The sequence below is a fragment of the Acomys minous genome (assembly GCF_964271855.1).
Source record: "Acomys minous genome assembly, chromosome: 2".
NCBI classification, from domain to species: Eukaryota; Metazoa; Chordata; class Mammalia; order Rodentia; family Muridae; genus Acomys; species Acomys minous.
Window position 1 is genome coordinate 112,142,370 of NC_140484.1, and position 15,644 is coordinate 112,158,013.

A 15,644-nucleotide genomic window follows, 5' to 3' on the forward strand; every position below is an offset into this window, starting at 1 on the left:
TCACAGTGATCCACCTGCCTCTGCCTCCTGAATGCCAGAATTAAAGGCATGTGCTACCACCACCTGGCTATTTTTTTATTTTTGGGATTATAATACTTTCTATGGCTGAATAGTATTCTTTTTACCTGTCAATTTTTAAAATTCATATCCTGTGGCACTATTTATGTCACTCTTTACTCTCAGTTATGAGCACTGTTATGAGTAATATAATAATGAATATTTTACTTTAAGAATATTGAGAAATTCCTCTGGTCATATTGGATAGTAACTGTGTTGACTTCTTTCACACTAGACAATTATCAATTTCTCCTCAAAGGAAAATCATTACATTTCTCTTGTAATCGTGTTCTACACTGAAGTGGGCCAGTAGGAGCAGAATATATCTTGTTGAAAAAAGAATGTAGAAACAAATGGATATATATATATATATACATATATATATGTATATGTATATATATATATAATTATGTATACATGTGTAACATAGTACATGTCTTCCGTTTTCTGTCAACTTCCTATAAGCTAATAGGCTAAAGTCATAATCACTTGACCATTGTTCAAGTCCATACTGTGTCATACTTTCTCTTTATAGATCTCATTACCACTGATACAAATTCAGTATTTAACTTTTTCATTTAAAATATGGCCAAATTATTAATATCCCATAGTTTGGAATGGTCCCTTGAATTGATTTCAAGAAATTCAGGGGAAAAAAAGTGAATCAGAGTATCTGACGTGTTTTTCCCAGTAGAAATGATTTACTAAGGCCAAGACCACCAATTATATGGGAAAACCTCATAGTATATATGGTGCATTCTCTTTTCAGCTGCTGCCTCTTATGAGTTCTCAGGAGTGCTCTTTGCTGCTACAGCTTACTGGTCCTATAGTTGACATCACCAATATGGCCATGGAATTGTTTTGAATCACAGAGTAGAAAAGAGAAAAACCAGTGTTAATGGCTGCAATGCTGCTTACAACTTCATTCAATCCCATGGTTTTCCCTGTTTATATGCCTAAGATGCTACAAAGGCCTGCTAAGTCTTGTGGTGAATTACATCATAATAGCTTATTCACATGACTCCCAAGGCAGCAGACACACTGCTCAAGCCTTTTTTTAAGAACCTGAGTTTGGCCTATTGACTCACACACTGCATTGTAGTAGGTTTAAAAGCAATGGAGCCAACTGGCCCAGACAATAAGAGTGTTCTACTGGTGTCAGAAATCTGCAAGAGTATAAGCTATTTTTTTATTTCTTCTTCTTATGGGGCTAGTAACACTCTTGTTAGCTAATGTTGCCAATGAACAGTAAAAAGTACAAAGAGTAATATGCAATTACAGAACAGAGAATAAGCTACTGATTAGGTACATATCCATCAAGCCTTTTTATTTTTCTGAAACTTTTTTTTGGATGCCAACATGGCTTGATTAGGAAGGAATAAAAATGTCTGAATAGCTGACATATTAAGAAAGATGACCTCTAGTTGGATTTCAATTGTGCTGTCAGTGAACTGTGCATTATTGCCTACCCAACATGCTTGTTTATAAATTTCAGTTAATGAACGATTAGCCATATATGAACACTTACTATGTTATGGGCAGAATTTTTACTTTCCACCTAATTTCATGTTGTAATTATAAATGCTAAAACTATGATGGGGCCTTTGAGAGGGGCCCTGCTCTCACAAATAGGATTAGAGTCCTAATGAGAAGGATACTGAAGTTCTTTCTTGTAGTCTCTGTAATGTGAGGAGACATCCTTCTGGAAAACAGGAGTCTCGTTGTCACCAGACACCAAGTGTTGTCACTTTGATCATAGGTTTCGTGTTGAGAAATAACTCTCTGTTGTGTGTTAAGGACCCTACATAGTTGAGGGTGCCATTAAACTTCTACTCCTCTGGTTTCCACTCCCCGGATTTATGCGGTGCTAGGGTTAGAATCCAGGGTTTCATCCATGTTGGGCGAGCACTCTACCAACTAAACCCCATCTCCAGCCCAGGTCATTTTTTTCTTTTTCTTAAAGCAGTGGTTTGCAATTGCTTTTTCCTGGAAAGTATATCAAACATCCTTTTCCTTACAACTCCATATTTCTGCCTCATTGCAAAAGGCATATCTGAATGAATGCCATTCAAAATATTATGATTTTTTATGCCTGGTCTTATATTCACATGGTAGAATTTAGCAGTTTATAATGGAAATCATATTACATTGATTGGCAAAATAGTAATTTATTTTTCTCACATGCACAGACATATTAGAGAAGCCAATGAAAGCACGTGTAGATCCTTAAAGAATTTACCAAGAACCTCCATTCTTTCCTCCTCACATTCACTATACTGATTGTGCATCTTCAATACTCAAGATGACTTTCTTACTTGAAGATATTACTGTCTATGAGCAGGACAGAAAAAAACACGAGACAAAATTTAAAAATAATAGTTATTTGCAAGGTGAAAATTTCCCCTTTGATCAGATCTCTAGGAAGCCCCTTCTGCTACCCTTTTTCTCTCACTGGCCACATTTGTTTTCATAGTCACGCCTACTTATAATAGTATGAATAAAGCTGAGTATTTTATTCTGGAAAAAATCCCTGCTCCTGACCCAAATCAGGACTCTGACAGCTAGGAGGAGAGAAAGGCTGATAAGCAGGCACCCAGCAGTTTGTGCTATATATAATATCACAAACAAAAACATTCCTTTTATTGGTCACTAGCAATTTTACACACTAACTTTATTGTTAAGAATATTTGACCCATGGAAAAATCCAACTACTGCTTTCACCATGCCAAGTACATGCATGGGGCCATGTGATATTTTATAAATTGATGCTTCACTATCTATAGCTCTTTGTTTCAGCCACCACATAATTTCTTCATTTTGTAGTGCACTGACTTTTCTTTTTGCATTTTCTTTTACTCTGGAAGATCCTTTAACCTTCTCTATCTGGTAAAACGTTACTTATACTTCAAGACAGTCCAAATACCATCACATCCTGGAAATGTATTTCCCTTCTCAGATCTATTCTTGGTACTCCATGAATATCGCCATTTAGTTCCTTGTCATTATTTTCTTGCCTATGTGTCACTACTGACAAATGCTATGGCCTATTATTCTAGAACAAGGTCTTTAATTTATTTGACTTTTACTACCCAGTGTCTGCTGCAGTTCCTGGAATAGGTTCAAGACACTTGTTTAAGGAAGTGCATAGCTGAAAATTACCTCTAATGTATAGATGACCTACAAAGAATTGAAGCAAACTGCTCTCACTCTAGTCAGTAAAGGCGCCTTAATCTATGCCCTTTCTGTCTAGACCTCAGTAGATCAATGACTGGTGGTAGAAATATGAAAGAGATGGAGTGTGTCTTCTTGGTCTTAATTGGTGATATTAATATAATTCAGTTATATAAAGGTTCATATGTATTCTGTTGTCTGACCTTCAGCCCTGTGTTCAATAGTTATTCAGTTTTATATTTTGTGTGCATGTATATGTATAATGGAAGATAAAGTTGTTTCCTTAAATAAAACATCCGTACAATTGAAGAGTAGAAAGACCTCATTCAGTTTGGACTAAATAAAACTATATGTAAAGAATGTGTTTTCTTTATTAACCTCTAGGTTATTTAGTGGCTATATTTACTTATACTTAGCAGACAGTAATTGTTATTACATCAAGATTAGGAACATTCAGGAATCAGGTGGGGGCGCAAAATAAAAAGGGAGTTAGAAAGAAGACCATCCACAGAATTGGCCATGGCTTTATAGTTGCCAAAAGCGAATTCTTGATATGATGCCTCCCTTCCTCCTTTGTCTCCCAGTACATGGAGGATAGACATTAGTGGTCAGTCACACCACCATTCCCGGCCTGGGGATACAGTACAGCTCTAGAACACCTGCCTACCATATTCAGAGAAAGAGATGCAATCTGTACCATCACACAGACAGACAGACAAACAAGCACCTTTCCGTGTGAGGCCAGAGATGGTCTATGGACACATCTCAGTGCTAAGGTACTTCAGTGATGTCTTCTGTGAAAACAAAAGAAGAGTGAGCTATGCTTATCCATGCAGCCTTTGTAAGATCCTTCCAGTCATTTTCCGTGAATAGTTGTTCTCTTTTGTCCCTTTGTAAATATAGGAAGTCACCTTTACAGTGTAGGTGTAGGTCTTCCATCCTTCCTTTTAAAGGATTTATTGTGTTTCAATCATCAGTCCATAACTTCTCTCCTTGCTTTCTGTCTCTGCTAGGGAATGGAAGGTATCTGGACTAAATCAACAGATTCAGTCATTTGCCTAAAATAGCAAAGCTGGTAAATGATGAGTATAGGATTCAGTCTAAGATCTTTGATATTCAGCATCTTGTGAGTGGACTGTGGAGAGTTAATTGGTTTAAAATCTCATTTGTGGCTTTTTATCATACCACAAAGGACTTTGCTTTGATAACAGCCTAGAGCCTTGATGTCCTCATTCTCTTGAGTCTTTCAGCTTCTGGAATGAGCTGGGAAATGGATAAACGTAGGCTATATATGTTAGAAACAACCAACCTACTTAGAGCTTCATAGCCTTTAGGTAGACGTCTGTCCCCTGGAGACTCTGTTGATGTGAATGGAAAACATACCTAGTTTAATTCCTTGTGCTCCCTTTCCTGCAGGCTGCCGTCCATATCAGGTGATCACAGCCCGAGTCCACCCAGGAGAGAGCAATGCCAGCTGGGTGATGAAGGGAACCTTGGAGTTTCTAGTCAGCAGCGACCCTGTGGCAAAGCTGTTGAGGGAAACCTTCGTGTTCAAGATCATCCCGATGCTCAATCCAGATGGTGTCATCAATGGCAAGTACGTCACCCCTCTAGCCCAATGGACACAATACTGCATTCATGTCACTGTAGTAAAAATCCACTGTTATCTCATTGAATGGTGCATAACTGTAAAGGATCTGGTACTCTATAGAGAACTCCCTTGGGCTCCCTCTATCTGTAGCAATTAACTATATGCCTTCCATACACATTTGTACATGTCTCATGGTATTTCTTTAAATAGAAATATGTAAAAACACAAGTATTTAGTACCATAGAGTTACACAGCTAACCTAATCCAGTGCTTCATTCATAAAGGAGGGCCCTGGTATCCAAAGTCCCAACAACTCACCCGGCTCAGCTCACTTGATGAACCAGTGTCATTTCAGTGATCAGTCCACAAGTCTTCATTGTGATGACTACTGCCCTTACAGTAGTATTACTTCCAGATGCAAAGTGATATTTATTCATTTATACTTTACTGGATTCTGGATATAATTAAAATAAGAGTTTTACTATAGTGGAATGAAGTACTGCCTGAAAAAGAGAGGTGTAGTGTCCCCATTTTTCACTCCACTGCCACATGCCTTTATGATATATCATGGAATAAGACTATTTTGTTTGATGAAGTCTATCAGAGGGCTCAGGGCCTAAGCTCATGCCCAGATAAGGTCCCCAAGATCACATGACCAGAGAGTAGCAATACTGATACTTACAGGTACCCAGTTAGCCTTCTTTAGTAAAAGATGGCTCCTTTTTTCTATAAGAATGGTGATTCTGTCACATGGATAAACAAAATGAAAGATTAACAGAAAATATTGAGAGAAAGAAATTATTTTAAAAACTAGAATGAAAATATCATTATAAAAAAAAACCCAAAAATTAAATTTAGAGAGTAAAGAAAATAAAGTGACAGCAAAGTGGTGGAAAACAACAAATAAAAAGAATCAGGAATAAACCAAAAAAAAAAAAACTAATAAATGGCCAAGGGACTTAAACAAAAATGATGTAAGAAAAATAAAAAGGTTAATTCTCTTAAGAAATGAAATTAAATGTTCAATAACTCCAATAGGCTTTTTTGATAACTATTAAAATAGACTAAAGTGATAAGAATATAATGTCTCTATATTATATACATGACATATATTATGCATATAGCACAGATTTTATATACTAATGATATATAATAGTTATATAATATAAAATTGTATAACATAACATAAAAGGAATAGCATAAATACAAAACATGCATGTCAAAATATGTCAAAACATGTCAATGCAAAACAATCAAAGCTATAGACTATGAAAGTAATGCTTCTTGGTTAACTCATTCATTATGATCATTTCTAGCTTAAACCATTTGTCCACAAATTTTGGGAATTCCTTGTTTTTAATAGCTGAGTAGTATTTATTCCATAGTGTATATGTATCACAGATTCTTTATCCATTCTTCTACTGAGGGACACTTAGCCAATGGTCAGAACATTCTCCACAGTTGAGTGGAGAGTGGGGTATGACTTTCACACATACTCTGGTGCCTCATATTTGACCATGTCCCCTGGAGAGGGAGACCTGGTGGCACTCAGAGGAAGGATAGCAGGTTACCAAGAAGAGACTTGATACCCTATGAGCATATACAGGGGGAGGAAATCCCCCTCAGGAACAGTCATAGGGGTGGGGAATAAGGGGAAAATGGGAGGAAGGGAAGAATTGGTGGATATAAGGGATAACCATTGAAATGTAACAAGAATAAATTAATAAAAATTTTTAAAAAGTCATGCTTATAATATAAAAAAGAAAATAATGAATGAAAGGAAGAAGTATAAATAAAGAAGAAAATGAAAGAAAGTGCATCAATCTGTACTTAATGCACCATGTTAACACAACTAAGCCAGCTCAGTAATTCACAGCTGTTTTGTATTCATTTGCTTACTATTTCTTGACCACTCATTGATTTATTCATCCATCCATTTCTTATTTACTTGGTAACGTTGTTTGATGAATAAGTACCATAAGGACCTTCTTCTCAATGCTGACTGCCTTGAGGACAAGGAGGCCAGGTTCTTCACTGAACAGCATCAGTTTTTTCTGGCAGCAATGAGATCTATAAGATCTTAGGCTTGATCCGGCCCTGGAGGAGTGTCTTTTAAGGCTACCCAGAGTTCATGTGGATCCTGCCTTGTGCATCTCTAACTCCACAGTAGAACTCTGGCTGCTCCCTGTTTGAGTAGCCAAAACTTTTACAGGCAATCTTTCTCAACTTAAATGGGTGGAAAATACCTAAGAAAGGCATCTAGAGGGACTTGACCCCATTTGGATCTTTTCTTGTCCAACTTGGATTGGTTCTTCTCTCTTCTCATGGAACTTTCTGGGCTCAGAAAGAAATTGGAAAGAGTATTGGACTATGAGTGTTAACTGAATGGGACCTCTGGCTGTCCCCTGATCTCGATTTTCCTCTTTGATGGAAGAAGACAATTTGTTCCTGACAGACTTTACTGGAAAAAAAATGTCTTAGCAACTCAACCTCAAGGATTAAGTGTTGAAACTCCTTCCATTTCAAGTGCTCATACTTCCAAATTCAGGCTTGCTCCAGGTCTTTGGCCAGCATTAATGGGGTTTGCATCACTGAGGAGCCTGTTGGCTGGTGTACACATTATTTCCAGCTCACAGCTGGTTGCTTTGTTTCCCAAATGGCTGGGCAGCTTCTTCCCAGTGACAATGGCATTCATCATCATTACTATTATTTATTATGACTCTGATTGCTCTCTTTATTTATATAGCATCTTTCATCATAGAGCCTGAGGCACTTTGTAGATCACTTGGACAGAACAAACAAGTATGGCTGAGAAGGAATTGGAAATTATAACACTTTCCACAGATAGAATAATCAGCAGGCCATATCATATCACTATAAAATGACTCAGTGCTGACACAAATGCATGACATTTCACAATAAAAAGCTTAAAACTCAAGATACTGAGCCCATTTCAGGACAGACTTAACATCTACTTCATCTAAATTTCACTTGATATATTTTTGTAACTGATATTCCATGGTCATACCCATACCATTGTGTATAATGAGGTAGGTGTTTGTTTTATTATGATTTAGTCTTTGCTCTTTGAGCTTCACCTATTGTACTGAGTCTTCCCTGTATGGATCAGATTCAGCGTGTACCTATATGCATTTGAATTTGCCCTGGAGAAATATTCTTCCGGCTTGATGCCATTCACCCAAACTTTGTTTACGACTATCATTCCCATGTTCAGAATATCACTGATTTTCCATAGACACAGTCCTTATTAACAGACATCTTAAGTGACAATAGTGCCACACACACACACACACACACACACACACACACACACACACAAACACAATCACAACAATCCATAACATTTACCTGATAAGCTGTGTTTAACTTTCACCACTCTGCCCACCCCCATTTCCAAGACCCTCTGAAAGTATTAAAACACATGACTTATTAGGTTAAAAATCATTTAAAAATGATTTATCTTTCAGAAATAAGGGGCCCAATAATGCTACCCCGGATGGCTATATATCTAAACTAACGGCTATGATCTCTGTACCACACCAGAGAAGGAAAACTGAGGAAAGTCACAGTGGATACCCCAGAGCGCCAAGCTGTATCTATCTATCTATCTATCTGACTAACAAGGAGATAATATTTGCATATTAGTGATTCCAATCATTACCATGGTACTTAGAGTTAGACTATACCTTGTATACTTGTGTGTTTGCTTGTATGTGTGAGCTCAGGTGTTTGTGAACATTCTTGTGTGTGCATACATGTGGAGACCAAAGTACAATCCCCAGTGCCATCTTTGATGTCAGTTCAACTACATCTAGCATCAACTAAACCCAAACATCTGGATGTACCTGTGGGGGATTTTCCAAACTGGATCATTTGAGGTTAGAAGGCCCTCCCTAAATCTGGGCCATGCTTTCTGGTGGCAACCTGAATAAAAGGACAGAGAAGAAGAAAACTTTATTTTGCCTGCTTGCCCTCACTCTCTCTCACAAATGCATCTGTCTTGTTGCTGAGACGTTCCTTCGCTTGTGTTAGAATCTACTTCTTAGGGAATCCAACATAGACAGAAGATCAGCTGCTCCCCATGAATTCCTTGGGATTCTAGCACCAGATTGGGACTGCTGAGACATCCTGTATTGGCTGAATAAGTACTGGACTCTTGGCCTTTTGGTTGGAATATAGCTATTCTTGAACTACTTAGACCATGACCTATCAGTCATTTTAATATGTACCCTTTTGAGATATATACATGAAAATAAAATATATTAAATATCACATAAATATATACAATATATTTATATAAAATATAAATTTAATTATATGTATTTCACACACACCTATGTTATATATATTATATACATGCGCGCGTGTGCGCGCGCACACACACACACACACACACACACACACACACACACACACTTCTGTCAATTTTGTTCCTTTAGGGAACCTTGACTAACACACCATCCACCTTGTATTTTACTGGCAGGCACATACCAAGTAGGTTGACTGACCGGAGATCCCCAGATCTACCTTTTTTTCTTCTCCAGTTCTAGAGTTTCAAATGTTAGCTATCACAGCACCCAGCTTTTTCGTTTTCAATGTTGGTTCTGAGGACCAAACTTAGCTTCTAATGCTGGCAAGGCAAGTGCTTTACTGATCATGCTACTTCTCCAACCCTATAATAAACTTTTAATTTAAAACTTATTATGGACCTCCACGGGGCTTGCAAACATGTGTAATGCTAGAGCAGTTTTCCTTTTGTGGCAATGGTGATGGAGCCTCTGAGGATGGCTGGGAGATTTTGATAATAGTGGTCAGGGAGACATAGCCAGATTTTCCAGCAAGAAAAATATAGTGAGTCTTGCCAAGTCAAGGATCTCTTAGCAACACAACTCTGAACAGGGAAACAAACACAAAGATGTATCTGTTATGATTAATTCCAAAAGAAACTACTTCCCATCTGCTGGCTTGGCCAGTGTATTGAATTAGGCTGAGTTCTCAGTAAGACATGACCAGTGCAGTGGTTCTGAGCCTCACAGTTCTTCCCAAGGTGGGGTAGAAGAAAATTGGGAGTTAGAAATCAGGTTAAATCAGGAGGAGAACTGGTAGGTATATTGAAGTGGGAATGGAGGAGAAGGCAAATGGCTTTCAAGCTGCTAAAAAGGTAATGATACTATATAAATGGGGAGAGAGTGAAGGAGGAGAGAATTCAAGAATGATTCTCATTCTTAAAATTTCATGTGCTGATGGTAGCAACAGCATAATTCTTACAATGACGACACAGACCCTAATGCTTTATCTGCAGGAGATGGAGCATATTGATCCTAGGAGTATATACAACTCCACGAACATGATTATCTTCTTCTGAAGTCATCATGGAACAGATACAAACAACAATAATGAGCACAGGACCTAGTACAAGCAAACACATCAAGGTGTTAAAAAAAAAGTAATCGCTGAATGTACGAGAGGGAACAAATCAAACTATAAAAATCACATAAAAAATCTCAACAACCTTAATGATCCTTGGACCATTTCAAATGAGGGCCAATAGTCCACTCCACTGAGGGCTGTGAAGGCTTTTTACCTTCTTACAAGATCACATGACCTAAAAAAACAATCACTGGGTACATTTTACGAGCCAAGACAGTACTTAGTTATTTTATTTATATTGTTTTATTTAATTTTCACTATGACCCCACTAATGTAGGTCTTTCTGTAGACAATTTAGAGATAAGCAAACTTGAACACACAGAGATTAAGTGTTGGATGCGGTTTAAAGAGCTGGTATTACAGACCCAGGGTAGAATTTGTGTCTCTCCTACACTTCTTTAGAGGTTTAAGGAAATTAAACCATAGAATCTTAAAATATTCTAGCTGGAACATTGTTACAGAAGCATATTATTTTTACTCTGTACATTAAAACAATAAGGAAACTGAGACCAAATATATGAAATGACTCATCTGAGAGCACAAAGGAAGTGGAAGCTAGAAATGGAACAAAAAATAGGACAGATAATTAACTGCCCAGGTACACATTCACTCACAGGCAGGTATATAGGCACACATAAACACAGGCACACAAACATAAATCTGCACACTCACATGCATGTATGTATGTGTGTGCCTGTGTACACACACACACACACACACACACACACACACACACACACACACACACACAAACACACATATTAATGGTGAGCTTGTGAAATACTTGGCATTTGAACCAAGCCTATATGCTCTGAATTGTTTTAATGTATCATCTTTCCCATTTTGGATGACCCTATGAAGAAAGTCTTGGCCGCACCACAGATAGATTCTGAAATTAGTCATATTAACTTAGAAATTCATATTTAGGGCACCCAGGATGTGCTAAGGCAGACCCTTTTCAAGCTTTCTGCCATATTGGCCCAGGATGAACCAACTGGCTGGCGCACTGTTAGTTCCCCTTTACAGAATGTGAGCTCCCAGCTTGGCTTGGCCCTTAATGTTCTGTTCTTGCCAGCTCTTTCCATGATTGGCAGTACCTTCCCTGTCCCTGTCAGCTTTGGGATGTAAACACCGGTTTATTTGCCTGTGAATATTTATTGTCAGAGGACTCCTCTTCCACTGGCTATTCTGTGTTCTTTCCCCTCTATTAGTTAAGCTCACAGAGGGCTTCCTTTACCACAGGGTCTGTTCATGCTTCCTCCTCTCCATTTTGACCACTGCTTAAATAAAGATGTATTTAAGACATCTTTAATACACCAACACACAGAAGACTCTTAAACATTTTGGTTTCTCAGACTTGTTGCATTTAAATAGAAGACTATTTTATAAGTTTATATTTTCCCCCTTTTATTTGAACCAAATAAGAATGGAAGATATTCTTTGAACTCCCAAAGAGTGTTAACCGGTAAGAAATTTAGCCTTAGTTGTACATTTGCTGCCTCCCCATCTGGGGAGGATTAGCTGAATAGTGTGTGTGTGTGTGTGTGTGTGTGTGTGTGTGTGTGTGTGTGTGTGATACATGGTGCTTGTTACCACAAAGATGCCTCTGTATGGATAGAGCTGTCTGTGTTCATTGAGTGGGGTGATGATTCCCATTGTCACCATCCTGAATAGGAAAATTCTTGAAAGATTCTTGAAAGATATGTCCTTAAGGCAGAGAGGAGATTATCTTAAGGTTCAAATTGAGAGGATTCTGGTCTAACCAGAGGATTCCTTTGGGTCTTAGGTAAAGGATGATATATAGCATGTAGAAGAGGCCACAGGAGACAGTCTCTTAACTGGCCACTTGAGAATGTGAGAACTATACTGATAATATGTTTTAAATTTTCTTTGAGTACTTATCTTCTGTTACATCATTTATTCTTCAGTTAAGTGTTCATAAACCTCTCAATCTTATTTCAGCTATCCCCTTGTGATTTAAAGGAACTGTCCATGCACAAATTGGTGAAGGTAAAAAGTGGCAGTTATATTGAATAAAATTCCCTAAAGCACAGTGGCTAATAATAAGTCCAATAGTTAATACATTTCAAGAGCCATGTTCAGTAAAATTGGGACATGAAAATTATGAAAGATTGATTGATTTCCAATTGATAAAAATGTCATGTTCAGGATACTGGATTATTTGAATGATAAGAGTGTATGTGGTGATTGATCAGTCTGGACCAATGGTACAAGTCGAACTGTTACAACTAGATGTGACAAAGTAAACAGAAGATAGAAGGAGAAAAGAGTAGAGGTTGATGTGCCAGAACCTAGGGTCTTGAGTGGCTGCTTCAAATGATGAGGTTGAAAACTGAGCAGGGAATGTCATCGTTAGCTTCAGCTGTCATTTTGACCTAACCAAGGGTCACTAGAGAAGATGAAATTTCTGTGGAGGAGTGGTCTAGATTAGCCTGACCTGTCACCAGGTCTGTAAGGCATTTTCTTAGTTTTCAATTGATGTAGGAGGGCTCAACCTACTGAGAGCAGTGCCATGTGCTAGGAGGTGGGCTTGGACTATGTAGGAAAGGTAGTCAAACTGGCCAGATTGAGTGAGACAGCAAGCTTCATTTCTTCATGGTCTCTGTTTCACTTCCTGCCTCCAGGTTCCTACTTGAGACCCTAACCTGACTTCTTTCCATCAGTGATACACTGACATGGAAGTGTAAGACAAATGATCTCTTTCCCTGAGTAGCTTTTGCTTTTATCACAACAGGAAAAAAAATAAAGCAAACTAAGGCAGAGACTGAACTGGTTTCTTGGCAGACACACAGCAGCTGCAGTACCTAGGAGGCTAGAGAAATTCTATTGATAAGTACAACTTGTCTACATCTGGTCCTGTTGTGTCAGTTGGAAGTAGGTTACAGGAAATGCGCTCTTCTTGTCTGTCTCTTGCTTCCTTTCTTTCTCCAGTGCCTTTATGGATAGGGGCCTCTGTGGAAGCCAACCAGAGAGATTCTAAGTACTGTGTGTTATGAGCTGCTTTTGATAACAAACAATATGATGTCCCTACATCAAGTGCCTGATATGCAAAAACATCTTGATTGCTTTGTTTTATTTTTCTTTGCTTATTTCTTTGAGACAAGGTTTCTGTAACCCAGGCTGTCTTGGAACTCATGATGTGATCCAGGCTGCCCTCAAATTTATATCAATCCTGTCTCTGCCTTCTAACTGTTGAAACTGTAGAGGTGAACCACCCAAGTTCCTCTTAAGTGTATATGTCTTAGCATCATGTATATGTGCCTGTAATCCCAGTACTTGAGAGGCAGAGGCAGGAGGACCTCTATGAGGCCAGCCTGGTCTTACAAAGCAAGTCCAGGACAGCCAAAGCTACACAGAGAAACCCTGTTTCAAACAAAAAAAAAATTTAGGAGCACTATGTTCCATAGTTTTAAAGGGTGTCGTTCACATAGAATTTGTAACACAGAGGTTCTTTTCGAATTCCACATAAAAACACTGGTATTAAAGATTGTTTAGTTATTTGTCCATAAGCTGACATCTAGGTTTTTCAGCTATTGCTTTATATATAATTATATAACCATAACTACCAAGACTTTGCACTGATCATCTCTTCTGTGACATAATGTATATACCAACAAAACCATCCAGGGAAATAATGCAGTCATTATTATTTTTGAAATAGCAATCTTAGAGTATTGATGGACCACAGCTATTAAACAATTCTCCATAGCAAACAACTTGTAGATGGGTAATATTGTAATGTTATTAATGAATTTGTTTGGCCATTTTATTAAGATACATTTTCAAGTGCAGATAGCATGATCAAACATGTAAATTGTATATTTGATGCCTACTTGGCTGAATTCCTTCTGTTGAGGAATCCACAGGTTTATTTTCCCACTAAACATGGCTGGTGCTGCTGTGTTTTTGTGCCCTTGTCATCACCATACATTATCAACATTAGCATTAACATAGCGTGATAGGAGAAGTACGACTTTTAATTTTTTAGAGCTGTGACTTCTAATAAGTAAAATGTCCAGAAAAGCTGGGAATTCTCCCTCCTTTTACTCACAATTTTCAGATCAAAAAGAACAGAGCAAAAGGACTGAGTGACATTCTCCAGGGTCTGTCACATGTCTCGTAAGCCTTGGAGTCAGTAATTGAATTAAGGTTTGTCTGGCTGCAAAGCTTGTATTTAGTGTCTAAGTTATTCAATCTCACCACATCACAGCTTCTAGTCCATCCTCCTGGTGACATCTGAAGGATTCTAGCTAGAAAATTAGAAGTAAGAAGTGCATAATATCCCTGTGTTGAATCTCCCCTGGGGTGCACCTGATCATTTTGATGTCATTTAAAATGTTGGCTCATTCCCTATGAACGGTCAAAGGGGAGGGGAATAAGGGGAAAATGGGAGGGAGGGAAGAATGGGAGGATACAAGGGATGGGATAACCATTGAGATGTAACAAGAATAAATTAATAAAGTAAAAAAAAATAAAACAAAAACAAAAACAAAAACTTCCAAAAAAATAAATAAAAAAATAAAATGTTGGCTCACATTTGAAGTTTATAGTAGAGAAAGAGGTCTAAAGGGTTTGGATTAGAAATGAATATTAACTTGCATATATACTCAGTCAAATATTAGTATGTGGGTGTTATGTTGGTATATGTGACAGTAGTGTCTCACTACAGGTTAAATGAAAAGAGGAGATTTCTATCTCAGCCTTTTGGGAAGCAGGCTCAGTCGACTCTGTGGGCATGATCATGGCTTAGTGCTTTCATTTCCTGCTTCTGCCTGTACTCACCATTCATGTGCTTGAAGGAATTACCAAGGTCATGCAGGGAGCCTGATTTTCTTTCTGGGTTGTTTCTAGCAAGCTGAGGCTTAATAAGCTTGGCATCTGTGGCTTTTTCTAAGCTGGGAGGATTTGTGTTTTTAACACTGTCAGAACACAGGATGGAGCGATTCCTTTTTTCCATGGGCCCTCTGCTCTATGCTTCGCTTCTGAAGCACACATTGCCTGTATGCCTGCACCTGTGAGTTCTGCCATATCCTCTAACAAAGCAAAGGCAGAGGACCAGGCTTCTCTTCTGGGACTTAGGTCAGGGGAAGGACAAGAAAGAGCAGGAGATGGTCAAACCTGCTAGTATGTGTCTGTGTGTTATTGCCTCTTTTCTGTTGTTGTCCCAATGTCTCTATCTCTTTGCATCTAAACACGTGTGTGTGTGTGTGTGTGTGTGTGTGTGTGTGTGTCTTTTTGTCTCCTCCACCCAAAGATAACTTTATGAAGACTTAGATGAACATAGGCTGAAGAGACTGTAAGAGAACGTCCTACGTGCTCTTTAGACTGGAAAGATAAGCACCTGAGTTGCTGT

The 15,644-nt window shown here is 38.2% G+C and overlaps 1 protein-coding gene across 2 annotated transcripts in view; it reads left to right on the plus strand.

Moving 5' to 3' along the window:
• The window catches only part of AGBL1 (AGBL carboxypeptidase 1), an 880,118-nt gene that overhangs the window by 311,625 nt on the left and 552,849 nt on the right, over positions 1 to 15,644 (plus strand). For both annotated transcript variants that reach the window (XM_084772153.1, XM_084772154.1), the window contains exon 18: positions 4,645 to 4,825. In XM_084772153.1, the coding sequence (XP_084628279.1) occupies positions 4,645 to 4,825 (181 nt within the window). The remainder of the gene's footprint in view (positions 1 to 4,644; positions 4,826 to 15,644) is intronic.